General features: G+C 39.4%; 1 protein-coding gene across 1 annotated transcript; it reads left to right on the top strand.

Moving 5' to 3' along the window:
• Nucleotides 1–17: 17 nt before the first annotated feature.
• Nucleotides 18–26,873, top strand: Nme8 (NME/NM23 family member 8). The gene is made up of 16 exons (XM_090332598.1): nt 18–84; nt 161–218; nt 370–476; nt 5,372–5,443; nt 7,370–7,486; nt 8,133–8,193; nt 9,268–9,341; nt 10,739–10,831; nt 11,834–12,030; nt 13,548–13,723; nt 15,479–15,623; nt 17,184–17,291; nt 20,073–20,224; nt 22,042–22,186; nt 23,917–24,155; nt 26,720–26,873. Exons 1-15 carry the CDS (start codon nt 49–51, stop codon nt 24,143–24,145), a joined length of 1,770 nt encoding a protein of 589 aa, XP_090188724.1. The 5' UTR covers nt 18–48; the 3' UTR covers nt 24,146–24,155; nt 26,720–26,873.
• Nucleotides 26,874–27,978: the final 1,105 nt, after the last annotated feature.

The following is a 27,978-nucleotide window of genomic DNA, read 5'->3' as shown; positions in this document are numbered from 1 at the left end:
CTCCTTATGTCTTGCAGCTTTCTCCCTCTTTCCCATACAAGTAGATCAATGGCAGGCAAAAAGCGAGGCGAAATCCAGCTCCAGGTGAGTTTCACACATGAAGAGTGTATCTGACGCCCAGGTCCAGGAGGGTCTTTGACAATGCATTGGTCTCTTGCAGGCGATCATCAACAGTCAGAGCCAATGGGATGACATGTTGCAGAACAAAGGTTTAACAGGTACAGGGGATCCCCTGGGGTCTGGCTGTCTGGGATCTGTGCTCCGATGCTCAGGGAACTCTCCCCGCGGGATCCAGGTCCTTACCTCTGATCCAGCCTGAGGTTATGCTGATACAGGTATTCTTTGGCTGTTCTTTCTTAAATCTTCTAGTGGTTGACGTTTACCAAGCCTGGTGTGGCCCTTGCAAAGCTATGCAGCCTTTATTCCGGAAATTGAAAAATGAGCTGAACGAAGATGACATTCTGCATTTTGTTGTGGTGAGGGTTTTGTACCTGTCCTCTAACTCTGCATTGAAACAACCTGTCTGTTCTTCCAAACAATGTTAAATACTTGACTGCTTTACCATGTATTTAGTTCTATGAGATCTGGGAATCAACGCTGTGCCATTTTGAAGTATACAGATATGTGATATGTGGAAATATGTATTAGTATACATTCACATAATGTCCTCTGTTATCCTCTGCCCTCTCCTTTATCTTCTTCACCACATGCTAGATTCCCACCAGAAAAGAGTTCCCTTAAACATCATGGCATAGTCTTCATTTTTTTTTTAGGTTTAGCTTTTGTTCATTGGTGAAATGTGGCATTTATCTTTCTGAGCTTTCATTTAACATCATCTCCATTTTTGCTGATTCATTTTATTAGAGACCCAGTACTAACTGATTACAAATGATTAAAGGTCACTAAGATACATTCTAAGAAGAAAATGCACACTACATTTAAAAAATATGGGGAAGAGACTGTGATAGATGCCATCAATAATTTTTATATCGATTACATGTTGAGGTGATAATAATTTGGACACATCAGGTTAAGGCAAATGTATTCTTATTTTCATCTATTTTTTTGTTTGTAAATGTGGCTACTAGAGAATTTTGAAGTATATATATGTGGTGTACATATACTACATGTATACTCAACCATATATACATACGTGGTATATATATATATACACACACACTCACATACATATATATACACTTATATATCACATGATTCTGTTAGCCAGAGCATAATTGAACCAAGTAGGCCTGAAGTGTAGAAGCAGAGAAATGACTTGTGTGCTCTTCTTACCTGTAAAGTCCTTAGTGTGTCAGGACCATCAACCTCTGGAAGCTCTCCTGGGCCGTGCTTTCCACAGCCCCACCTGCTGCAGGTCTTGGAATGGTGTTTTCTCACTGACCTCAATTTGGCTTTGACTCCCCATGCCTCCCTGCAGGCACCTTCTTTAACTTCCTTAATTTAAAGTTGTGTTGGACCTGGAAAAAATCTGTTAAGTGAAAAAAGTCAGGCTCAGAAAGTCAGAGGGCACATGCTTCACATCATGCGTAGAAGTTATATCTAAATTATAAATATTTATATATGTCAACATATGTAGTGTCATGTACATGCACATGTACACACACATAGAAACTAAAATGAGGTCTACTCAGGGGAGGATTCCATGGAATAACTCCTTTCAGCAACGAACTTAGAATTCAGTAAACTGAAAACCAGGAAGATGGGGCATGTGCGATTGAGAGAAGGGGTGAGGGCAAAGGGGTGGGGAAGAAAGTAGATGAGGAGTGAGTGAGTGCAGTCGTAATAGTCAATGTGCATTTGTGAAAACGGGGCTAGGTGACTTGAGGGGATGGGTAGAGTTGTGAGAGGTGGGAGACATCAACTCATTGTGCTCACAAATTGTCATGTTGAGTTGAAACCCCTTTGTACAATGGCTTAAGGTTAATTTTGAAAAAGTTATATATAAGATCACTTAAAGTTAATGATGTTTACAAACTCCCTTTTACTACTTTTCTGTTTAAGAGTTGACTATTCACAGGAAAGTTTTTATCCTTAGAAAAATGTCTTCTAAAATGAATGATTACTGTATGTTTTTTTAACTAAAAACACTTACTATTATTAATCAGATGACACTCTGTGTGATGCATATATTCCTTCATTTGCTCCAGCAGAGATTTAGTGACTGGACCTGTGCTGGTACCATACCAAATCTCATTCTTTGTCCCTTAATTCCTTTCTCTTAAATGATGTGGCTTGCCATGCTCCAACCAGCCCAGCTCAGCAGCTGTGTTGTAGACACTAAGAGATCACACAGGTCTTTTCACCCTGCGTGCCTTTGACTCAGGCTGGACCAGATAGGACCAGACAGAATTAGTTCCTCCTGTATGTACACACACACTCAGTGGGGGAAGTGTTAGCACTGTAGTTTTCCTTAAAACTGGCCTATGCACAGTATTTACTATGTGTTGAATTCCACAATATTTGCAGTGTTCCTGGACATTTTCTCTTCTGTTGTGTTTAGATTCATAATCAACCAATTCCCCTAAAATCTCTAGATGGCTAATAGGGACAACAGTGGAGTGCCCTCTTCTGAATATATACATTTATTTATTTATTTATTTATTTAATTATTTTTGCCAGTCCTGGGGCTTGAACTCAGGGCCTGGACATTGCCCATGGACACTTTTTGATCAAGACTAGCACTCTACGACTTGAGCCACAGCAGCACTCCCAGCTTTTTCTGTGTATGTGGTACCAAGGAATTGAACCCAGGGCTTTGTGCATGCTAGACAAGCGCTCTACCACTAGGCTATGCTCCTGGCCACTGAATATTTATTTTTGTGCAGTTAGTCAGCAAATTGGGACCCTTTCTACCAATATTTAAATTCAAACTGGCATGACTGATTGTCTCAAAAACCACCCTGGTTTGATAAATGTCATTATAAATTTTTCTGCTCTGCCCCATTTGGAAAGAATACCATAAAAAATTTTAGAGACAGCTACAGTGGTCTCTTGGAGTCTTGGGTGGAATGAAGGCTGAATTTTCTAGTGAAAAATGAGGGAAGGTTTCAAATATACTGTGTGTATAAATCATCTCTACATTACTGGTAATGCCTAACATGCCAGTGCAATGGGAGCAGTTGAGACATTGCATTTTTAAGATAACAGTGCCAAAGAAAAGTATACAAGTTCAGAGTAGGAGTAAAATTTTCTCTAGTATTTTCTATTTCTCACTGGACTGAATCTGGGTATCCAGACCCCATGAATAGAGAAGGCTCACCACATGTACAATCTGCAAATATGAGCCAAACATTCACATATATTAACTGGAAATATATATATGTATATATATAGCCTAGCATGAAGCCTATATGCAAAAGTCAATAGATCTTGCTTATCACACTTGCTATATTATTTAACTCCTAATGCTCCATTTGTAATAGTAAATATAGCATAATGATGATTCACAGACAACTTGTCAATACAATGTGTATATCTCTCACACTTTGATATTGTAGACTAGTTCTTTTCAGCCCCCTTTGTTCTTTTGAAGGCCTGAGAAAATCTACTTTAAAAGACAATACTCTAGAGCTAGGCTTATAAAGGACTACCCACACCCCTCTTGCTGAGCTGGGTACAAGGGAGCCTTGCACAGCTTCACCAACCTGGTCTGCAGAATCCTCAGAAACCCTGCTTGGACCATGGTGAGCTTAGGTGACAGTGCCTGACTACATTTTCCCAGGTCAAAATCCTGACCACAGAGATGGCTGGTGTCTGGAGCCTCTGGAAGGCCATCAGTAAAGAGGCAAAGCCCTTATCAAATGTGATGCTTAGCTAGGCGCCAGCTCTCAAGTCTGTAATCTTAGCCACATAGGAGGCTGAGCTCTGAGAATCGAAGTTTAAAGCCAACCCCTGGCTACAAGGTCCCTTTATCTCTAACATTCCAAAAGCCAGAAGTAGAGCTGTGGCTCAACTAATAGAATGTAGCCTTGAGCATTCAGACCCTGACTTTAAGTCCCAGGCTTGGCACCAAAATGAGTAAGTAAAGAGAAAAGAAAAAAAAGAGGAAGTTTGGGTATTTCTTCCAAAAAGTGCCTGCCAAGAAGGTGTCCAGTAGAAGCTGACCATGGCAGCATGCTGACCTCCTCTGACTTCAGCCTCTGAAACTGTGAGAAAGAAATACTTGTTGCTATGAGTGTTTGTTATAGCAGCTAGAACTATACTCTTGCTTATATAAAACCCTAACCCGCTCTCCTGTCTGCACCAGCAATGCTGTTAATGTAGAGGAAGCCTCTGCTATTTAGTCAGTGGTTAGTTATCATCAAATTAGGACCACTTGGAGTTTGTCAGATTTTTTCCCAATCCTGGGCCTTAAACCCTGGACTTGGACACTGTCCTTGAGCTCCTTTTGCTCAAGGCTAGCACTCTACCACTTGGGCCACAGTGCCAGTTCAGGCTTATTCTGTGATGAATTAGAGAGCAGAATCTCATGGACTTTTCTTCCCAGGCTAGTTCAAACCCCATCTTCCAACTTAGCCTCCTGAGAAGCTAAGGTTACAGGTGTGATCAGCCAGTACCCAGCTGCCAGAAACATGTAAGAAAATTCCAGACATTAAAAAAATTAAAATTGCAAGATTTGACAAGTAATTGTAACAAGAAGAATTTATGGGCTCCATTTGGTATTTATGCTGAGATAGAGGCCCTAGAATGACTAAGACACGAGGTTGGGGATAGAACACATTCCATCTGCACCCTGGACTCCACTCCTTATGTGAGAGATGAGACAGGCTGACAGGCCCCTAGTATAGCCTAGAAAGAAATAGCAGGAGTCCGGCCCAGTGGCTCATGCCTATAATCCTAGTGATGCTGTGGCTCAAGGGTTAAGGTGGTAGCCTTGTGCTGAAGAGCTCAAGGACAGCACTCAGGCCCAGAGTTCAAGCCCCATGACTGACAAAAAAAATAAATATATGAAAAAGAAACAAAAGGTGTCCTGGAAACCCTGGACAAGTGCCATGTGCAACAACAAAGAAAGATTTGCAGCAAGAGGGATGGAGAGGATCCTGGGAGGAAGGAGCTTGGGCTTGGGCTTGATTGAGAAGAGTGGAAATGAGAAACAAAAAGACAAATAGGTGAGTGTAGCAGGAGGCTGGGTACCAACAGGGGTGGGGACCGTGTGATTAAGTGAACTTGACAGAAATCAAGGCAAGACTTGAGTTTCCAGTTGATCTATAACATGACCATTACACTGAAAATAGTGCTGAAAAATGTAAATATTGCCTCTGTCTCTGTGTTGTTTGACTTAGTGTAACAAGTGACTTGAGTATAGTTTTCTTCATATTATAGAATATGATTGACATGTTGATTCCTGCAGGCAGAAGCTGACAACATTGTAACCCTGCAGTCATTCAGAGATAAGTGTGAGCCTCTCTTTCTCTTCAGTCTGGTGAGTTGTCATTGTTTCATGTTATCATCCAATTGCAGTTTGTAGGAAAAGAGCAGAAGGCTTTGTGGATGTACTGTTTGCTGGTGATCACAACTGAATATTGTTGCCTTATCTCTGCTTTTCTAAGAACAACTCTGTAATTTGAACAATAGGAACATACAATGGATCGCAGACCTTAAACTCTCATACACTGAAATGACAAGAAAAAATGAGATTGTGCTTATGTTTATGTTTAAAGGAATCCCTCGAGGTTTTTATAATTAAGTATGATGGACATTTCTCAGATTTCTTGTGGGAGAGAACTGGGGATAAATATTCATGTATATAGCAAAGTATCTGAATGATCCCTATCAGGTAACACACATCACTTTTCTCTTGGTGTTTACAAGTACACAAAAATAATACCAGAAGTATGTCCACCAAGATGTCATAGAACTTTTATCTGTCTGGGGAATGAAGTGTAGTGATTTTTCTTGTTTATACTCTTCTGTATTTTCTCCCATGTTCTATCTTGCAAATGCAACTTTGAATATTCAAAGAAATAGAATAAGGACTATTTTGGCTCGTCCTTTGTCACCCTTCGACAGTTGTATAATGTCAGTTTATGAGTACAGTGCATCTTTATAATTGTCAAGGCTTTCATTATCTCCTTCTCTCCCAACCTTCCCTGTCCCCTGCAGTTACCTGCTTCCAGTTTCACATATGTATCTACTATATTATGACCGCAATTTCCCATCCTTCCTCTCTCCATACATCTGAACCCCTCGACGTGACTCCTCCTAAAGCCCACACACCATCTTCCTGGTATTCAGCCAGCTTATGGTTTATTTCAGTACACCACAGTGGCTCTTTGTTATCAGTTAGGGTTCTTAGTAGACAAAAAATGTTCTAACAAGTTTCAGCAGCAAGAGGGTTTTAACATTTTTTTCATTGATAAAAATATATGAAAGATTTCTTTCAATGAGAAATAAAAGTTAGAATTTTCAATTTTCTTAATGATTTTACCTGTATCCTTCTCTATGACATTTGAATATGATTAAATCTTCAGTTTTTAAAATACCATTCTTTATTGATATGAAAATATGCTTATTTCTAAGTACCACCCATTTTCCTACTACTCACAGCTAAATAGCTGTAGGAGTTTTAGTATTTGTATTCTATCTCTACCCATCCCATAACCCTGCAGCTCATTCAAGCTGATCTTTGCTTATTCCCACAAATTGGCATTGATAATGTAGCCAGCTACCTGCTGTCTGGTAAGCAACATGGCAATTTTTTAGTTGTTTGTCTTTGTATGCTGCTGATATTCAGTTCAGTGGTGACTCAGCTCTAGATTTAAAGCAGGGATGACTACAGCAAGTCCTGTGATGGTTCCTGTGGGGTGATGATTATCTTCAAGGTGCTAGACGATGCCAGCACACCTTCAGTTGAAGGCAGATAGACATAATGGAAGTAGAAACCAAAGGGTTGGGTTTACAGTCTTTCACACCATTATCATCTTTTTTTTTCATTTTTATTGTAAAGGTGTTATACACAGCAGTTACAGTTACATTAAGTCAGGTCATGAGAACATTTCTTTTTTTGGCCAGTCCTGGGCCTTGAATTCAGGGCCTAAGCACTGTCCTTGGACTTTCTTAAGGCCAGACCTTTAGTATTTGAGCCACAGCACCATTTTTGGCTTTTTCTATGTATATGTGGTACCGAGGAGTTGAACCCAGGTTTTCGAGCAAATGCTAGGCAAGCACTCTACCACTAGGCCAAACTCCTGGCCCCAACTATTATCATCTTACTTTAATATCCTGATGACAATAATATAAACAGGATGTGTGAGGATAAGGAACAGGGAGGGGGAATGGTTTAGATTCAGTGTTAATTCTTGACTTATTCTGAAAACCAAACTCTTTCACATTTTTCTTTCTCCTGTAGAATGGGAAAATCATTGCAAAAGTACAGGGTGCAAATGCACCCCTTGTTAATAGAAAGGTCATTAGTTTGATCAATGAAGAGAGGAAAATATTGGATGGTGAAATGACTCGCCCTCAGGTAATGTAATGTGGTCTACTGTCGCCTGCTTTAATTTTTTTTAATTGCTTGGATGCAGCTTTCCTGAAGCATATTTCCTTCACCTTTTAGTCAGCTCTTTATCACTGTGATAAAAGTAACTGAAGAAAAGGAGTATTTGGGCTTATGGTTTCGGAGGTTTCAGTCCATGGGCTGGCCCTTGGCCATGGTGCTTTAGGACTGTGGTGAGCAGAACATGATGGTGGGTGTCCTAAGGCAACCTAAGCTCATCACCTCGTGGGAGCTAGGATGTGTAAAAGAATGGAGATGAGGAGATCACTGTCCCATTCTCCCCACCCCTCATGCATGTCTTCCACAACCTCCTCCCCTGACCTAGTGACATAACTTCCTCCAGCTGGGTTTCACCTCTGAAAAGTCCCATAAGATCTTCTTGGCACCAAACCTCGATTTTGCACCTGCCTTTGTGAAACATTTTTAAACAACATCCCTTGTTAATGATGTGGATGTGCAAATATTACATACTTTCTTGGAAGTATTTTCATTTTGTAGATCAAAGGCCTGTTTTTACTCTATCTAGTGTTTTTTGAGCTATGAGTATTTACTAGAATCAAAATTTCACTAATATATTCATGTGCATTTAGATTTCATGTGTATGTCTCTTTCACAGTATAATGAAATTCCACTCTCAGACACAGAGGATGGTGGAGGATCAAATTATGAAAATATTGGTAAGTATCTACAACAATGACTAGAGTTTACTTAACTGCAGTGTTCATTACTGCATGACTTGTAGCAACCAAAAGCTGGCCACCCCTTCTATAAGACAACCAAGGATTATTCGGATTATGTTTCACTCTTTGCATGTCTCAGCACTGAAAGACATCCTTTTTGTTCTCCTCATCTTATAGCTTTAGTCTCTAGGTCTGCAGTTTTCAAAGGATAGCAAAGACCATGACTTCCTGACTCTTACAACTAATCTAGACAGCAGTTTTCTACTATGTCCTTCATCCACTTTGAAAACCATAGGAAAATCATTTCCTCTCTGAATAGAATTAACAATTTTATGCCTTCATTGGATTCTCTGTGTCTGTTTGCATGTCTGGGTTTCTGTTTGTGTGTCTGTGGATGTGAGCTCATTCTCAAAGACAACAGAGACAAATATCCACACCCATAAGCTACTTGGCATAAAATGTGTCTTATAGACAGAGATGGAGTCAGAGATGGAAAATTTGTCAGTTGAATCTTGTCCAGGGTGTGGTTGAAGTTTCTCTCCCTGGTCATTCTGATTTACATGAACCATGAATGTCACTTGCAATATGTGTGCACTAGGTCAAAATGCTATACTACATACTACTTTTGCTTCCCTGTGGGGACATATAAGAAGCATGCTTTGTTTCTAAGGACAAACTTTGGGAGTGGAAATGACATAGAAGACACAAAGCTAGCTGAACACAGTAGCTCACGCCTATAATCCTATCTACTCAGGAGGCTGAGATCTGAGGATCAAGGTTCAAAGCCAGCCTGGGCACTAAAGAATGGGAGACTCTTAGCTCCAATTAACCACTAGAAAATGGGAAGTGGGGCTATGGCTCCAGGGGTAGGGTGGTAGCCTTGAACTAAAGAGCTCAGGGACTGTGCCCAGGCCCTGAGTTCAAGCCCCCCTCACACACACACACAGACACACAGACACACAAAAAGCTATCAGCAATTAAATACAGAACATTAGAAAATTGACATTTCTAATCTCCACATCTCTTATGATTTTGAGCCAAGACAGTTAAATTCTATTGTTTTTCCCCTAGGAGAATTGCACAATATTGCTGTAATCAAACCTGATGCTGTGAATAGCAGAAAAGCTCCACAAATTAAGAAAAAAGTAAGTCACGTTTATTTGCAATAGTTAGTTGAGAAGTAACAATAACTTTACTGTTACTGGGAATTAAGCCTATTATTTGGTACAAAATAATGCAAATGAAGTGACATACTGGGTACCTACAAAGGCTTTGATTATTCTGTCTTCACAATCTCCAACCTCCTCACCTCTCTCTCCAGTATTACTAATATTAAACCATTCAGCTAGCATCCTGTGAGTTCTAAAAAATTTAGTCTACACATTGACTTGTAGTAACTGTTATTTATGTTTAATAATTAGAAATGTGGTCTCATTATAAACTCATATCAACTTGTTTTGTTCCATGTACCTATATGTATGTGACTACAAATGGTGATTTCTTTCCTTCCTTCCTCCCTCCCTCCTTCCCACCTTCCGTCCCTCCTTCCCTCTCTCTTTTCCTTCTTGGCAGTACTAGAAATTGAATGGAGAACCTTGTGCCTTATTTCTTCCCCTTCTTTATCATCTGCCAACCTTTTACAATTCCTTATCTTGATTTTGTATATCAGATTCCTTTCTTATTTAACATTAACTAAATCATTTCTGTTACCTCTCTTCTTTCTTACTCTGCTGTCTACCTGCTTACAACTCACCGTTCTTCCTTTGCTTAGTTTTTGCCTCTTTTCTTCCTTTGCTTAGTATTATTCTCTAGTATTATTTTTTCTAAGTGATTTCATTCCTATTCTTAATAAATAATATCTTCTTAGTTCATGAACTATTACTTAGCTTTTTTTCATCTAATCCTACTGGAATTATGGTAGTAATTAGTTTTACTGGGGGATCTGCTTTGATTATGTCCATGGCTGCTTTGTCTATCAGTTATGGACCTGCTACTCCAGTTCATTTTCTCTTTCTCAGTGCTGGAAATCAGACCCAGTACCTTGAGCATGTGAGTTGAATGTTCTAATCCACAACCTCAGTTAGGACTGTCAGGCCACCTTGCTGCAACTTACTTCTTCCCAAAAATCGTGGCAAATTCTTCAACAGAAAGAATATAGGAGATAAAGATTTTCAGCCAAAGACTTGGTTCCAGATGTTCAAATAACAATGCAGAAAACACACACACACACACACACACACACACACACACACCTGCATACACACCCACACCATTGGGAAAGAGCAAGGCAACAATACTCCTCCCAAAGTTAATAATTTCACATCAACTGACTGTCAAATTCGATTTTAAAACAATGGTTAAAAGAATGGTGAACACGTAGACAACAGTGTTGCCTCTCAAGCAGCCTGGATTGTAGGTGTGTGCCATTTGATGGGGTTTTTACGTGATATGACCATAAAACCTGGATGACTTATTCATGCCTGTCCATAACCATCCATGTGATCTTACATTACATCTTCATTCGTCTTTTCTTTAAATGAAGATTACCAAAGCAGGATTTGTCATAGAAGCAGAGGAGAAAAGGATGTTCACTGAAGAAGAAGTAATGAATTTCTTCGGTCAAATGGCAGAGGAGGTGAGAGGCCACTGAAATGACCTACTGCGTATTCACAAATATCCAGGGATTCTTATGAGTCTTCAATCTTTAGGACAGAAAAGTAAATGAGTATAGCCAAGGAAATGGGCCTCCGGCATTCCTGAAACTGTCCATATTGTGGTATTAAGAAGATGGCATCTTGAGAGAAATAGGAGACTCAGACAAAAACTGAATGTTTGGGATGGTGTTTTGTTGTAGACCTCTTGTCCTGTGCAAAGGAGGAGTCAGTCATTTCCTATAATCATGGGCCCTGGAGGAAAGGCTCTCTAGTTAATGACCCGGGAATGCTTCAACACATGTTTGACCACAGTCAGGTAGATTAATGAAAAGTGAATTTGCTAAAATCCAATAATGTTCACTATTCACATTCTCCATTGATCTAGTCACCTTTGAATCATTCATAAGCCCCCTGTGACTATGGTGTTGCAGAGTGTTGGGGGATATTTCTCACGACACAATGTCCTACTGGACAGCAGTGTGCAGATAGAGCTGGCCCGTCTACTCAAGGATGTTTTCTGACTTCACTTTCCACATGCAGCAGACAAAGGCTTAGACCCTCTGCAGAGCACCAGCTGTGATCCCTTGAGGAAAACTCAGTCACAGATTCCAGCCCAAACTATTACGTTCCTAAACTTCCTATGACTGTGACAATACACCTGACCTGAGCACATGCGCTTTGAAGTACATTTCAATTGCAGATATTCCCTGATGGGGCACAGATGATTGTAACATGCTAACAATCCATGCAGATGTAAACCTCATGTTAGAAAAGCAATAGATAGCCTTCCTGGAGGCCCAGTGTCTGGCATCTGGGAGCTTGGATCTCTGAAGGTCTTGGAAAAGTAAGAAAGTGTGTAAGAATAACATCCCTTTGCCCAGTGATTAGGAGGCCAAGTTCTCAGAGACCTTGCATTGTAGCTGCCATTGTAGGCAGCTGCTATCAGGAACCTGGAGTAAGCAGTTTGTCCTTTTATTTTGCAGCCTGACTTTGAAGAGTTTTTGTCCCTGATGACCTCTGGCCTCAGCTACATTCTAGTTATTTCTATGGGAACAGAAAATGAAGATTCCTTGGATGAGAGTACAGATAAGACTATGATGGATGCTAGTGAATCATCTGATTCTCAGAATGAGAGTGAATCTCAGCTGACACCTAATGTGATAAAGAAGAAATGGGACAGGTACTCAAAACAGGAATTCCTGTATCATTGTAAACACTCCAAGTGTTTCTTCCAGTCTATCTAAAGTATATTCAGAAAAGCAGGGATTGTCTCAAGGACAAGTGAAAGGGATGAGGTTTATGTGTTTCTCATTCTGAACATGAGACACAGCCATTCAGTCCCATAGCCTTGATCCTAAGGCACAGATTGGAGCCATGCATTATCCCTCCCAACCCAGTTTCTTTTCCACTTCACGGCATCCTCCTTCCACATTCCTTGTGCCTGAAAAATATTGCATAAGGCTGGACACATGACTGGTACTTGCAACCCCAGCTACAAGAGAGACAGAATTTGGAGGATCCCAGTTCAGAGCTAGGCTGAAAAAAATGTTAGCCCGACCCCATGACACTGTCTCAAACAATAAGCTGTGTGTAGTGGCATGTACTTAGAGTGTAGCTGTAAGTGAAGAAGATCGTGGTCCATCCTGAACTGAGAAAAAACAGGAAGGGTTATGATACATTTACCTTAAAGAAAAGTAGGGGCGTATTACTGGTGTGGTGTCACCAGCAATCAGAAAGCCTGACATCATACAAAACCCTGGTGGCCTGTAAACCTAGCTACGTAGGAGGCTGAAATCTGAGGATTACAGTTCAAAATTAGTCTAGGTAGGAAACTCCAAGAGACTCTTATATCTACAATTAATCACCAGAAAGCCAGAAGTGGAGCTCAAGTGGTAGAGCACTAACCTTGAGCAAAAATATTCAAGGACTGTGCTCAAGACCCAGGTTCAATTCCTCGGTACCCCATACATAGGAAAAGCCAGAAGTGGTACTGTGGCTCAAGTGGTAGAGTGCTAGTCTTGAGAAAGCCCAAGGACAGTGCTTAGGCCCCGAGTTCAAGCCCTAAGACTGGCAAAAAAAATAGGATAACTCAATGAAAATATCCATTAGTAGACCAAAATAAATAAAAACAGAAATTTTTATTCCATATTTAATAGGTCACCTGTAATATATGTAATGTAAATATGTAACAAACCTTATTATCTCAAATAAATTTTATCTGTGTATAAGAAATACTTCAACAAAATATTTTAAATTTGGGTACTTATTTGCTGGCTATAATCCAATAAAACTGGAAATTCACAATACCCCAACTAGCCATTTGAAATGTAATATTTATTTTTAAATAATCTTTGGTTTGAAGACAGAATAGAAAGGAATGGAAAAAGTTATTTAAAATCTCCTCACAGACAAAAGGCAGAGTTTTCTTGGAAACGTTTCATTTTCTGCTTTGTTTACCCTTTTGTGACTCTGGCACAAATGGCATTAGGTCATTCATTTGTGTAGTGAGTCTATAGGAAACTGGGTTAACTGTTCTATTCTTGCCCTGATAGACTTTACCATGTCTAGAAATGCAATTCAGTTCACCCTCATGCTAAACTCCACCTGATTTGTGAGTGTGTGATCACTTGTTGGATTGCAGTGGGCATAAAGCTTTAAGTTTAGACCATCTTAAATTCTATGTTTGTGTTTCAACAGTCTGCAAGAGTATCTGGAGCGACAGCACATATCTCAGTTTTGCGAGATTGAAGATACGCCAACTAATGTGATTAAGTTCCTGGACACCTTCTTCCCCAATTTCAGAGCAATGCAAAACATCAAGTTCCAAAGAACCTTGGCATTACTCCTGCCTGATCTTCTCCAAGGAAAAACAAGTAGGAAATTAATCAGAAAATTAAGTACTTAAGTATCAAATTTTGATATCAAGTTACTAATTTATTGGCTATAATGAAAAAAATTATAGGCAAAAATGCATCGCATCTGTTTACCAAGCATTTTCTAACCTGTGAATTTGCTACAGTCATTTTTTGACCATTTTGGAATGATAATCTACAAAAGTAAGAAGCTATACTTAGGGCAATTGTAATTAATAATGTCGATTATATAAAGTATTTGACTGTTTCTGAATTTGTAAATGTCTGGCCCTTTAAAAACTGGTTTTTAGTTTTTCTCCTTGTTGTCAGTGTTGGAGATTCACCTCAGTGCCTCCCACATACCGGGCAAATACTCCACCACTGAGCTGCATGCCCAGCCCTAAATGAAACTTACTTAAAACTTCACCAGCATTCACATAGCAGGGAGAATGCCTGAAGCAAATAGTAGGAATTATTTTCCATTATTGCTGGTATTCAGAAATACAGTTGAAATTTATCTGTGGACCATTTATTCTCTGACTCATTGAATTATGTTTTAGGAGTTATAAAGGCAGTTACTTTGGGAATGACTATACAAAGCAGGCTTTTGTAACCTTGCATCCACTTAGATTTGGGGTTGAGAACTTCTTTCTTGGCTAAGGGATGAGCAGTGTCATGTGATCAATGCTTAGGAGAAATATTCAAGGAGGGTAAGTTGCATGTTTCCAATGAAACTAGACTTACTGGCAGAATAGATATATTGCTCATTCTTGAGTTTGCACCTTCTGAATGAGATAATGAGAAAAGAAGTATCAGTCAGGGATGTCCGCTCTGAGTGACTATCCGTCCTTCTTTTAAGTAAGGTCATGTAGGGCAGAGAGGTTCTGATGTCTCTCTGAATGATCCTAGTGGATTGTTTTCACATGTTATTGACATTTTCCACTTTTCTGGTTGTTAATTGGAGATAGGAGTCACTGATTTTCCTGCCTGGGCTGGCTTTCAACTGAGATCCTCAGATCTCAGTCTCCAGAGTAGCTAGGATTACAGGCGTGAGCCACCAGCACCTGGCTTAACTGTGCTATTTTCTAGGCTTCCATAGTGGAAAGTGGACAAAGAGAGGAAACTGAGAAATAATTTTCAATTATATAGCCTACTTGTTTCTCCTCAAATAATATGAGAGCTATTGAGTATTACAATTATTTATAATGACTTTTGTAACTGAGTTGTATAAATATGTAGGTTTCTGTACACACACACACACACGGCAATGTACCTGTTCCTCAAAATGAAACATTTCCTGAGGGACCTCTGTGTCTGTGGGTATATTATCCATGTCATGAAAAATTGGAAACCACATTATAATTTGATATCTGTAACCAGTTGATAATTTGATATGTGATGAAGAACTGTCATTGACTGGAAAACTATTTTGCAAACTTCATATTACATATAAAATTTTTTTGTTGTTTTTGTGGATCATGGGGCTTGAACTCGGCCTGGCTGTTGTCCCTGAGCTCTTCAGCTTAAAGCTAGTGCCCTACCCTTGAGCTAAGTTCCATTTCCCATTTTCTACAAGTTAAATGGAGATGAGTCTTAGGTCCTTTTGTGCCTGGGATGGCTTTGAACCTTGATCCTCAGATCTCAGCCTCCTGAGCAGCTAGGATTACAGGCGTGAGCCACTGTGCCCGGTGAAAAATAATTTTTTTGATATTTTACATATAGTGTATATAGCCAGTAATCTACTAGTTTGAAACTATGTGTTAACTTTTTATTTAGATGATGTTTTGAGTATAATTAACAATGAAGGATTTAAAATACTGATGCAAAGACAACTAGTCTTATCAGAAGAAGAAGCAAAAACACTGTGCAAGGAATATGAAAATGAAGACTATTATGAAAAACTTATACCATATATGACCAGGTAAAGTGGAATTAAGGTTTAGAAGGCTCTGTGATTTTATTTTGTTGGTTTGTTTATTTTTGCTAGTCTGGAGCTTAAACTCAGGGCCTGGTCACTGTCCCTGAGGTCTTTTGTCCAAAGCTAGCACTTTACCACTTTGAGCCACAACATCACTTCTAATTTTCTGGTGGTTAATTAGAGATAACTCTCTTGGAGTTTCCTGCCTTGGAAGGCGTTGAACTGTGATCCTCAGATGGCAGTTCCCTGAGTATCTAGGATTGCTAATATGAACCACCCTTGCCTGGATTCTTGTTATTTTTAACTCATTGAAAGCAATTTTTTTTGCTGGTTCAGGAACTTGAAATCAGAGCCTAGGTACTGTTCTTGAGCTTTTGTGCTCAAGGCTAGTGTAATTCTATTTAAGCCACAGCTCATTTTTGATGGTTAATTGGAAGTAAGAGTTTCATGGTCTTTCCTGCCCAGGCTGGCTTCTAACCTGGATCCTGAGATCTTAGCCTACACAGAAGCTAGGATTACAGGGTATGAAAGACCATCACCTGGCCCAAATGTAATTTTCACTCAAATTTAAAAAAAATTTTTTTAATTGTCAATTGGGCTTGAACTCAGAGCTTGGGCTCTTTCCCTGAGCTCTTTTGCTCAAGGCTACTGCTCTACCACTTTGAACCACTCGTCGATCTTCCAGTTTTTGAGTGGTTAATTGGAGATATATGTCTCTTGGGAACTTTTCTGCATGGGCTGGCTTCTCAATTCTCAGCCTCTGTTCACCATTTGTGTTCTTTAGTCTTCTTGGAATAATACTGGAGCGATACAAGAGTCTCAGGGAATGTTGTTGTCTCGGTGAAATAAATGCCAGAAATACAGAATGTATGTAAGACATCATCAAGTCTAAACGGAGAACTAACTATTCTTTGGTTGGTTCTACTTGGCGTTTGGTATTTCATTTGGTCATCTTCCAGTTCCCTAGTTAGTTCTAGCAATTGTTCTGGATTTAGCAAATTGTTCGGGTTCTGCGAGTAACTGAAATGGCAACTGAGGGGAAATCCAATAAGGGCACATACAGCAGTGGGAACATAGGAACAACTCTTAGAGCTCTTCCATTCCTTATCTGTTTCCAACCTCTTATACATATGCTCTTGAAAGGATAGAGGGAGCGAGGAGTGTGGCCTAGTGGTAGAGTGCTTGCCTAGCATACATGAAGCCCTGGGTTTGATTCCTTGGTACCACACAGAAAAAGCCAGAAGTGGCACTGTGGCTTAAAGGATAGAGCTCTCTAGCCTTTAGAGAGCCTAAGGACAGTGCCCAGGTCCCAAGTTCAAGCCCCAGTACTGGCAAAAAAAAAATGAGAGAGAGAGAGAGAGAGAGAGAGAGAGAGAGAGAGAGAGAGAGAGAGAGAGAGAGGAGGGGGAACAGGATACTGATGTACTGATGCAAATTAATTGCAACCCCCCTCATGGACTTTCAAAATATGATTTTAGTCCGTTTAACAATATGAATTTGTATTGTCTATGTGTCATTAGAGCTATGCTTTTCTTAACATGCCTTTTTTCCCTTTTCTGACAGTGGTCCTTCTCTTGCCCTTGTTTTATGGAGAGAAAATGGCTTGGAACACTGGAAATACTTAATAGGACCAAAATCTCTTGATGAAGCCTATGAATATGATTCAGAAAGGTAGGAGCCACACCATAGATTCCTAGCTTTTACTCTGCGATGACCTTCTTAACTTAGGTGTAGGTGTGAGTCACAGGAAACCCATCTGTATTACAAAGAAGCTTCTTGGGAAAGCTGCTTTTCCTAAATAAATTGCTTATGACAGTAGTTTGAAATGCCCATGGCTTAGCATGAAAAGGTTGCAAGATGCTTAATATCTGTCTGAATACTAGAAAGTGAAGGCCCAGCCAGCAGGCTTCAACTTGTGGAAAATACTCATCTCCCACATTTGAGGAGAAATTCTTCTGAACAAGGCTCTTTGATCATGATGGCATCCAGATGTTCAGATTTGCTCCTCTGCCATTTCAAGACTTAAAAGGTCAGAGAATGTTTAAGAGATAAAGCAACTTTATGTGAAAGCAGATATCCACTCTGTAAAGAGGGGTTCCAGAGCTGACAGCCCAGTGGACTTCCCTCGGACAGCCATGATCACAGGGAGCTCCCATATCCACCAATGGGCCTTGTGCTGATTGTGTGTGGACGAGCCCAGCTCTTTTTATTGGTTGAGCAGGAATCCAAGGCATTGTGAATAGGGGAAGTGTTTGAGTGGGATGGAGGGGCATTATGGGATGAAGGGCCATATGTGATGATGTCACACATTATTTGTCACATGATAGGCACACCAAGTTTTATGCCCCTGTCTGTCATATCATGGCTTAACTCTCCCTCGGTCACAGCTGCAGGTCCTTTACTTTATCATACAAGGTTTGAGATGATGACTAACTGGATATATGCTCTAGAATTCTGTGACAACATTTGCTGAATTGATTTACTGATTAATCTTTGAAGTCAACTGGAGTTTGGCATGAATTCACAAGAGGCAGATTGTGGGGCACAGAGAGTGTCCTCTCAATATATTTATCTTAATTTGGGGGCTTGGTAACATCCAAAGGATTGGGAATTTTCTCTAACTTCTCCATACTCGACATGTCACTAAAGGAAGAATGCAGAATTTCAGTTTGCTTAAAATATTTTATGCCATCTTCAAACTAGGACACCATTCAGGGGGAGGCCCCTCTTACTGGTATACAAGAATAAATACCCTCCACAACGCACAACAAACTTGGTCTTCATAGCAACAAAATGAATAATGGTGCATCCAAAATACCATTTATGTAAACAATTTACCTCCTACTCACCCCTACTTGTTTTCTTCTTTCTTCCTGTGCCAGATAGTTCTTGTAAAGGATAACATGGGTTGGTGGTCTTCATATGTGTGAGCAGAATGCTATAGAACCTCTTAAAAAATGAGATGCATGGTTTCCTTCATTTGCGGTAGATAGAATGTACCAATAAATCTCTAAGTAAAGGCATGGCATGGTATGTAAACCATTACAAATGAATTAATGGAAGTGTAATAGACTCTATGGAGAGGTCAAATAGATTAACTCTTTAGAAAGAACTAAGTCAAAGCCCAACAAAATCTGCATCAGTAAGCATACTTGCAAGAGAATTGCAGGGGGAGCTGTAAGAGGATAGAGGTAGATGAATGAAGGAGGGGAAGGGAGAAATGCAGTCAAAACCTTTGAATCGAATGTGTAGGGTAGAGCACCAGAGAACAGAATTATTATCAATACAAGGCCTACTGGGCATCTCGTTCCAAGGGTGGAAGTTGCTCCCCAGGGTAGATTCATTTTCTTTAGCCAAAGGCACTTGCTTCCTCTCTAACCCACTATTACACTAAAAGCTCCACAATTATCTTTATCTGCTCCTTCCTGATCATTTATTTGGCCTTACCTAGCTCTAACGGACTGCTTTAGAAAACCTTTCCTCTCTCTCTCTCTCTCTCTCTCTCTCTCTCTCTCTCTCTCTCTCTCTCTCTCTCTCTCTCTCTCTCTCTCTTCTCTCTCCTTCCCTTCCTTCCTCCCTCCCTCCCTTCCTTTCTCCTTCCTTCCTTCCTTCTTTTTCCCTCCCTCCCTTTCTCCTTCTCTTCTCTTCTCCTCTCTCTCTCTCTCCCCCCTCTCTCTTTCTCTGTCCCCCTCCCTCCCTACCTCCCTCCCTCCCTCCCTCCGTTCCTCCCTTCCATCATTTCTTCTTTCTTTCCTGCCAGTCTGGAGCTTCAATTTAGAGCCCAGGCACTATCCATTAGGTTGTTTGCTCAAGGCTAGTTAGCATTCCACCATTTGAGCCACAAATCCACTTCTGGCATTTTTGGTGGTTAACTGAAGATAAGAGTCTCATGGACTTCCATGTTCAGGCTGGCTTTAAACTGAGATCCACAACTCCCGAATAGCTAGGATTGCAGGTGTGGGCCTACTTTCCAACTCTGCCCCTGTCTTGCACTCAGCTATCAGACTTGAACTCTTCATTGATGTATTTAAAATGTGATCTCTTGCTGGTCCTCCTGCTCAGCCCTAACTTCCACCTCACACTTGGACACCCACCTTTCCCAGACATCATCACAGTTCATGTCCAACCATGGGTATATGGGAGAATTTCTCAGTGCAGAGTCTGTGATGGTTATGGCATGGACTTCTTTTTAGTCATCCACGAGGGAGGAACCCCTAGCTCATAGGGAGGTGGGAAAGAAACCATGTCCAAATTAGAAGTATAGGAACAGCCTCAGACTGAGTAATGAGGGCAAGTGGAATAAAGCAAAGGGACAAATGTAATGATAATGAGCCCCTGAAACTAAAAAGGAAACAGGACATATTGAAGAAAAGCATGTGCAGAGATATAAAGTCAATGTGCAGCCTCCCCAAATGAGGATGATTTTTAAAAATTGCTTTCTTTTTTTTAAAGTTTGTGCATACAGTTTGCAACAGAAGAGTTGCCAATAAATCAGTTATATGGAAGCAAATCCACCAACACTGCTGAACAAGAAATAGAATACTTCTTTCCTGTCACAACCACATTGGTAGTCATTAAACCTCATGTATCAGGTGAACAAAGAGGTAAATACATTAAAATAAAAGTAAATCCTACACTGTCATCCAGAATTGGGTGTAACTTTTCAAAAAGAATAATTGGGTAAAATACCTATACCCCTTTATTTAGATCTAACATTCCATGTTGGTATATTGCATTGAGTATTGTGCTCTGTCTCTGTCTCCTTCTCCCTACCCCCCCCTCTCTCTCTAAGAACAAAGATGATATTGTATTGTAGCTCAACAGTAGAGCATGAGCTTGGTATGAGTTCCATTCCATAAGACTTGTGTGAATGTGTAATCTCCCAAGTTTGGTAGCTTGACTAAAATATTTCTAAATAGTTAGCAATTACTAAATGAGAACTGACTCATTTCTTTTTTCCTTTCAGGAACATATTAATCCATTCAGTGTCTAGGTCACTGTTTTCTTTTTATTCCAGTATTGATTTCTTGGCTTATAACTTAAATGCTAGTTCTGATCCATTGTGTTGCTTTTCTCCCATAAGGACTACACTAGAAATCATAAGAGAGTCTCTGTACTAAAATAATTTATATTTCAAAATATGCTATTCTTAGGGATGGAAGTTTGGCCTAGTGGTAGGGTGCTTGCCTAGCATGCATGAAGACCTAGGTTCACTTCCTAGGTACCACATACATAGAAAAAAGCCAGAAGTGGTGCTGAGGCTCAAGTGGTAGAGCTCTAGCCTTGAGAAAGTCCCAAATACAGTGCTCAGGCCCTGAGCTCAAGCCCGAGACTGGCCAAGAAAAACTATGCTATTCTTTTCGATATGATGAAATCAAAATTTAAAATAAATATATAACATTGATATATATGCACATTCACATATAGACACAGAAAAGTATATATGCTTATATTCACCTGAGCTTTATACCCACTGCTTTCTACATTAGCATTTCTCTTTATTCCCTTTCCTTATTCTTGCTAACTTTATTCTTGTTATCTATTGCTCTATGGTGTTTTAAGTCATAACATCCATGAGGCACCTTTTCATTGCTTTTCTTTAATTTCTTTTTTGAGTAGAGTTGGCTCTTACTGTTCATCTACTTATTGGAATGCTTTTGAGTTTTAAATTTTGGTTCTTGGTGTTTTTAGGATCCAACTGCTTGATTCAGTTTAGAGTTCTGTGTTAACATTTTCTTTTTCCGTTTTATTTTTTGCCAGTCCTAGAGCTTGAACTCAGGGCCTGTGCAATGTCCTTATGCTTTCTCAAGGCTAGCACTCTACTATTTGAGCTACAGTGCCAATTCTGGCTTTTTTGATGTTTGTGGTACCAAGAAATTGAACCCAGGACTTCATGCCATGCTAGGCAAGCACTTTTGGTAAAGCCATGCTCCTGGACTGACATTTTCTTTTGTCTTATCAAACTCCCCCTTCCTTTTCTCCTTCCCTTCTTCCCCATCACCTCTTTTCTCTCCTTTCCCTGACTTCCTTTTTTATCCTTTTTACTAGAAGGGTTTTAGTCCCATTTCATTTAGCTTTTTCGTGAGAATATAGTCCTTAGAAATCTAAGCTGCTGGAAGTATTTTGATAAGATCTGCTTTACTGAATTCCCTTGCATTTTCACTCTCTAATACAGCTCTTATAGGAAATTCTTGAGCATTTGGAACATAGAAGAGAAAATGAGGTTTTGTTTTCAGTGTGATAGTTCTTCCTTGTCCATTCTTCGATAGCCCTATCAACTTGGTGCTTATAAAATCCACCCGAGTTTTTCATAAAGTATATTACACAAATAAAACTATTATTTGCCTCTTTTATTTTAATGGACTTGAATGTGAAAGAAAACCAGATTAAGCTGAAAATGACTGAATTATTGTGTTCCCAGAGGAGATCTTGAAAATCACTAAGGAGTCTGGATTTGACATAATTATGATGAAAGAGATGACCCTAACTAAAGAGGACACAGACAAAATTTATTTCACGATCACAGGAAAAGACTTTTATAAGGACGTGGTGGAAGTATTTGCTGAGTAAGTTTTTTTATACGTACTTATCTAATGTAAAAGTAGTAAATATTCACTTTAGAAACTGGGAAATAGTTGAAAACTTTCCATCTCATCTCATTCATGAGAAGACATTGAATTAGCATTCTTCTGTCTTTATCATCCTTTCACTCTCTGTCTGTTCTGTTCCTCTCTCCTTTCCTTCCTTCTTTCCTTCCATTCTCTCCCATGCTTCCTCTGTCCTTCCCTGATTCTCTCTCTCTCTCCTCCCCACTCTTTCCCCTAGTCTCCTCGCTTACCCTGTGCTCGCTTAACCTTTCTTCTTTATGTAGAGCTGCCTGGGTTTAAATTTCATTGCCATTACAGAGCAGTGCTTGAGTTTCCTGTTCTATAAAATAAAGGAAGAATAGCCTCTCCCGCAGGTAGTTGTTCTAAGTGCTAAGCCACAGCAGAGAGTGCTTGGAACAGTGCATACTATATAAAAAATACTTGGTAAATTCTAGCCACCTTTCCTCATATTTCTTTTTCTTTGACATATATAGATACCTTGATATACTCTGAATGTAAATATAATAGATTATACAAATATCATAGTTATACATAATGCATATACAAATATGATAGTTATACATAATCGTTATATAAATATGATAATGCCAAATAGTTGTTGGGGGTTTCCATCTTCCACATGTTGGCCGAGCTTCAGGCATTGCATCAGAAAGCTAACTCGATGACACGTTCATTTAATTCTATGCCTCCTGCTATTTGCTTACACTTGATCTCATTTGGCTTCACAAAAACTATATGAAGTTAGATTTGATTAGAACTTCCACTTTGACTATGAAGGAAGAGAGTCTCAGAGCAAGAGTTTGTCCACAGGCACAAAGCTAGTCCTTGGCTAGACACACAACCCGGGGATCTGTGTCTCAGTCTGTCTCTATTTACACAAAGTTTATAGTTTTATGACCATCCATGAAAACTTACTTGGAGTTTGAACTTTTGGATATAGTACTCACACATTGATGAAACAAAACAGCAGATGCAATATTTTTAGAGAAGAGACCAAAGTTCACCAGGATAGAAGTAGCATTTCAACACTAGCAATGTGCAGAAGCCTGGAGACAGTACGTAGCACCCTGACAACTTAAAAGCTGTTCTCACATTTGAATATGTGGTGATTCTAATACCTGGGAAGCAGAGCCCAGAGTTGAGGCAAAGTATTATGGGCACTGGTTAGAGAAGAGAGAGGTCAGGCTTCAGTGCAGGACTGATGCTATCCGCTGCTGCCACAGCTGTACTGTCCCCGATATGCTGTGTGAGGCTAAGGTAGTCAGGCCTTGGTCCCCTGGTTGTCATCCACCTTGTGTGTGAGGGGGGACTTCATGAAGGTGGCTTTCTGGTAGTACCAATAACACCCTAAAAGGGGCCATAAACAGAAGAGTCATCATGAGGCTACAAATCCTGAAACCTAATCATGTTTCTACAGTTCCAGTATAGCAAAGGCAAGACTCTACTGACAAATATTCTCTGAAATTAAACTCCAGAATTCATCTAACACAAAAACCCGAGGGAAGAGAGAAAAACAAACACCTTCGCCCGCCCACCCTCACCCCCACACACAATGACACTGAGCAGGCAAAGAATGAAGCAGAATTCCCCAGATGGAGCAGAGGCATTCTCCGTGTTACATTGTATGCAATCTGTACTGCAAGTGTCCTCTGCCTTCTTTAATGTTGACAACTCACTGTCATTTGCAGGGGCCCATCTTTGATCATGGTTCTGGCCAAGTGGAATGCTGTTTCAGAGTGGAGACAAATAATGGGTCCAGTAGATCCAGAAGAAGCACAGCTACTGTCCCCAAATTCCCTCCGAGCTAAATACGGAATTGATATTTTGAGGAATGCTGTCCATGGATCATCAAATGAGTTCGATGCAGCAACGGCCATAGATAAACTATTTGAAATGGATAGTTCTGAGATTCCATAGAGTAACTACGGTATGTAATATGAAATGGTTAGCTCTTTAGCCTGCTTTTCTCCATTGCAAGAACTGAGCATTGAAAAGCCTGCTCTAGAAAGATCGGAAACTTTCCCACAGCAGCCTTGTGGCCACCAGGAAACCAAAAGATGCAATGCCAGTGACCCAGGCATTCTGCTTGTACATAGCCAGGCTGAGGCAGCTGTATTCAGGCTGCAGAGATGAGGCCAGCTGTGAGCAAGCCTTCTCCTGTGTTTGAAAGTGCTGGTCTTAAGATGTCTGTGCCATTTTCTGTAGCTAGCATCATTTGCAAAGGTGAAAATTTGAGAGCTTTTCCCATCAGGAACAATATAGGATTCTACCATTTTTATCTTGATTTCTAACATAGTATGAGAAATTTTCATATGGCAATAGAATGAACAGGAGAAGAAGAAAAGTAGGAGGAGGAAGAGGAGGAGAAAAAGAGAAAGAAGAAAAGAGCATCTAATGGAGAGGAAATAAACTCTATCATATTTAGAAAATAAAAAAATCACATGCATGTTTCCTGCCCCCCCAAGCACATACATATATCTCTCATGAGATAATTTGGCAAATGTGCAGGACACAAAAATCAACACACAGGAGTCATTTAATGAGTCTAGAGAACATCAATGGAAAGAAAGTATTGTGGAAAACCATTTACCATAGCTTCAGAAAGAACAATATATATATATGAATAAATTTAAATTTAATCAAGGATGTAGGTTTGTACACTGAAATATACAAAAATAATACTGGTAGAAAGACAGGAATGAAAAAAAAAAGACACGAGTGACATTTCCCAGAGAAAGGCACATAGATATCCAGGCACCTCAGGAAAAGATCCCCATCAACATTCATCACCACAAATGGAAATCAAAAGAGATATGAATTCATGTCTACAACAATTAGCACAGCTCTAATTTTTCTTTTTTCTTTTCTTTTTTGCCAGTCCTGGGCCTTTAACTCAGGACCTGGGCACTGTCCTTGGGCTTTCTCAAGGCTAGAGCTCTACCACTTGAGCCACAGCGCCATTTCTGGCTTTTTTCTATGTACATGTTGTCAAGGAATCAAATCTGGGTCTTTGTAAATGCTAGCCAACCACTCTACCACTAAGCTAAACTACTGGTCTATAGCTCTAAGATTTCAAAGGAAGAAAATAATGCTTGTTGCTGAGAATGAGTGGCAGTCTTTGAAATATGTCTGATAAACATGTAAGCTGGTACAGTAGCCATGGAAAAATCACATAACTAGCATTTGACTCAATAATTCCACTCCCAGATATGTATCCAAGGAAACTGAGAACGCAAGCATTTGATAATGCATGAATATTCATAAGAAGTTACTCATAGTAGCCAAAAGTTAGAACTCTACCTTGCATCCATCAACAGAATGAAGAAATATGATATGGGCATAAAATGAAGTATTGTCAGCACTAAAAGAAACAAAATATGCTTCATATTTCAACATGGATAAAACTTGAAAACATTTCACTAGATAATTTAAGCTACACACAAAAGGATATGTCTATGTTTATGGACATATATATATAATATATACTATACAAGCCTGTTATAGAAAATATAAGTATATCTTATATAATATGCATTTATTATATATTTCCATTTAATATATTTATATATTTTAAAGTGTGAATATATTAATATATACAAATTAAATGCATACTATATTACTATTAAATAAATGTTATTAAATATAAAATTAGCAATATGATTCCTAGTATTATGCTTTATGATATATACTATTATGATCTATAGAATATATACTAATATATTTTCTGCTACACATATGTAGTATAAAATGTATATTTTATAGTACAGATATATTCTGGATTATAATTTATATATTATATATTTAAATATATAACTTTACTATAGAGAGTATAAAACATATGTAAAATATAAAAATGGCAAATAAGGAATTAAGACCTCTCAAGAAGCACAATTCTTTTAATGCATTTCTCAACCACTTCATTTTACATGCTAGTAAAATACGCCTTACCATATTTTAAAGGAAAATGCAAAAGGATAGATAGCAAATAGACAATATTGTTCTTTCAAAAAAAAGCACCAAATGCAATAAATCCCTGAAACCCTTTGTCGGGCATCTCTGTTCCAGAGTCTTGCTGGGTCCTGAGCAGGAGACGCTTCTCCCAAACATGGCCTTCTTTTCCTCCCCTACCTCTCCATGTCCAGGAAAAAGCTACAGGCCAGTCTTCTTATAGTTCTCAGCTCCTTCCAATTCTCTTCATGACCTTTGTTTTAACCAGAAAATCTAAGTTCTTGAACACAGAGGGTAACAAGATATAATGACTCAAGTTCCTCTTGTAAGGCCACTGCCGAAGTTTGTTCACTCATTGGTGCTGTACATCTGTACTCACTGATGGCTTACTTGCTGAACTGAGATGTGTGCGAGTGGGAACGGGCACAGCTCCCAAGCCACGTGACTGTACCCCATGTTGGGGATTTGTGTAGAAGACTGACAGAAACTCCTAAGTGCCTTCACATCCTACACCACACTTAAGTGTATTCTTTCATTTCCTAGGATTTTGGTAGTACATACGATAAAGTCAACAAAGCTGTGTGGCGTGGCTTTTGGAGGAAGGAATAAGACATAAAGTCTTCAGAGGAAATCTCATCAACTCAAGAGAAAAAAACATGACTACACAAAAATAATAAAAACTAACTGCAAACAGATATGCATACATATGTTCACCTTTCTTCTAAAAAAAAGATCAGGTGGTATACATAAATGGATAGAGCAAGATGCAATGAAAATACAGAATAATTGGGAGCACTGAAGAGGGAGATGGGTAGCAGATGAGATCTTGAAGTCTGGAATGGAATTACATAGAATATGAATATTACAAAACACTGAAGTTTAGATACTCATTAAAAATCCATCTTCACAATGAAATATTTTTCATCCATCAGGAAGAATAATATGTCATTTGCAAGGAAATGGATGAGCCTGGAAATATTTACCTTAAGTCAGTCAGGCTCGAAGTGTTTCTCATAGGTGGCAGTTAGATCTAAATTGTAAACATATATGAAAACATATACAGTATGAATCTATATACAAACATACTACAAAACGGTATACAGGCAGAAGGATTTCAATAGTGTAAATGATTTGAATAACCACCTCCTACTTTAATCAAATGAGTACCTGAAAGCTGAGACATGCTTTGCATAAGAAGGAGGTGTAAAGGGACAGGGCAGACCAAGGAATGGAGAGACAGATGAAGGGTTGGAAAAAAAAAAAAACAAAACAAAACACAATCCTGATATTCCAGGGGAAATGTGAAAGTAGAACCAGGTAACAAGGGAATGAGTAAGTCGGCAGAGAGGTGGGGGAGAAGGGATGAGTCGTATTGTACTCATAGACTGACATATTGAATTGGAACCCTTTTATAACGACTTGAAAGAATTGAACAAAAATGATCTTACATCATATATTCAGAAAATGCCTTCACCAAGAATATTTTGTAGGAGATAAAGGAACTGAGGGCAGCGTCAGTTGAGTATACACAAAGAACTGGGCTCTGAGGCTGGGATGGAAAAACATTAGCCTCTATTTTAGAGCTGAGGAAAGGTTATTGGTGTCTCAGTATCCTGGAGGTATTAGGATGAAAGGTTGGTCAGACATTCATCGTATTCTTTGTGATTTGACTTCTCTATTGGCTTGCCTAGGTTATTTTGGCCACTGTAGACAACTCATACCCAGAGGCAATGATAACAAGAAAAACTGTCTTCACTGGGATTCCAGGTATGGCATTATCAAATGACTTAGTTTCCTACCCT

The sequence above is a fragment of the Megascapheus bottae genome, chromosome 5, assembly GCF_031878675.1.
Source record: "Megascapheus bottae isolate mThoBot1 chromosome 5, mThoBot2.hap1, whole genome shotgun sequence".
NCBI lineage: Eukaryota > Metazoa > Chordata > Mammalia > Rodentia > Geomyidae > Megascapheus > Megascapheus bottae.
Note: the sequence above shows the minus strand (reverse complement) of the source record. Positions and strands in the feature narration are given on the sequence as shown.

Coding starts and splice junctions, on each gene's coding strand:
- Nme8 (XM_090332598.1), top strand. CDS start 49: ATGGCAGGCAAAAAGCGAGGCGAAATCCAGCTCCAG. Junction 5,444..7,369: donor CTCTCTTTCTCTTCAGTCTG/GTGAGTTGTCAT, acceptor TTTCTCCTGTAG/AATGGGAAAATCATTGCAAA. Junction 13,724..15,478: donor TCTTCTCCAAGGAAAAACAA/GTAGGAAATTAA, acceptor CTTTTTATTTAG/ATGATGTTTTGAGTATAATT.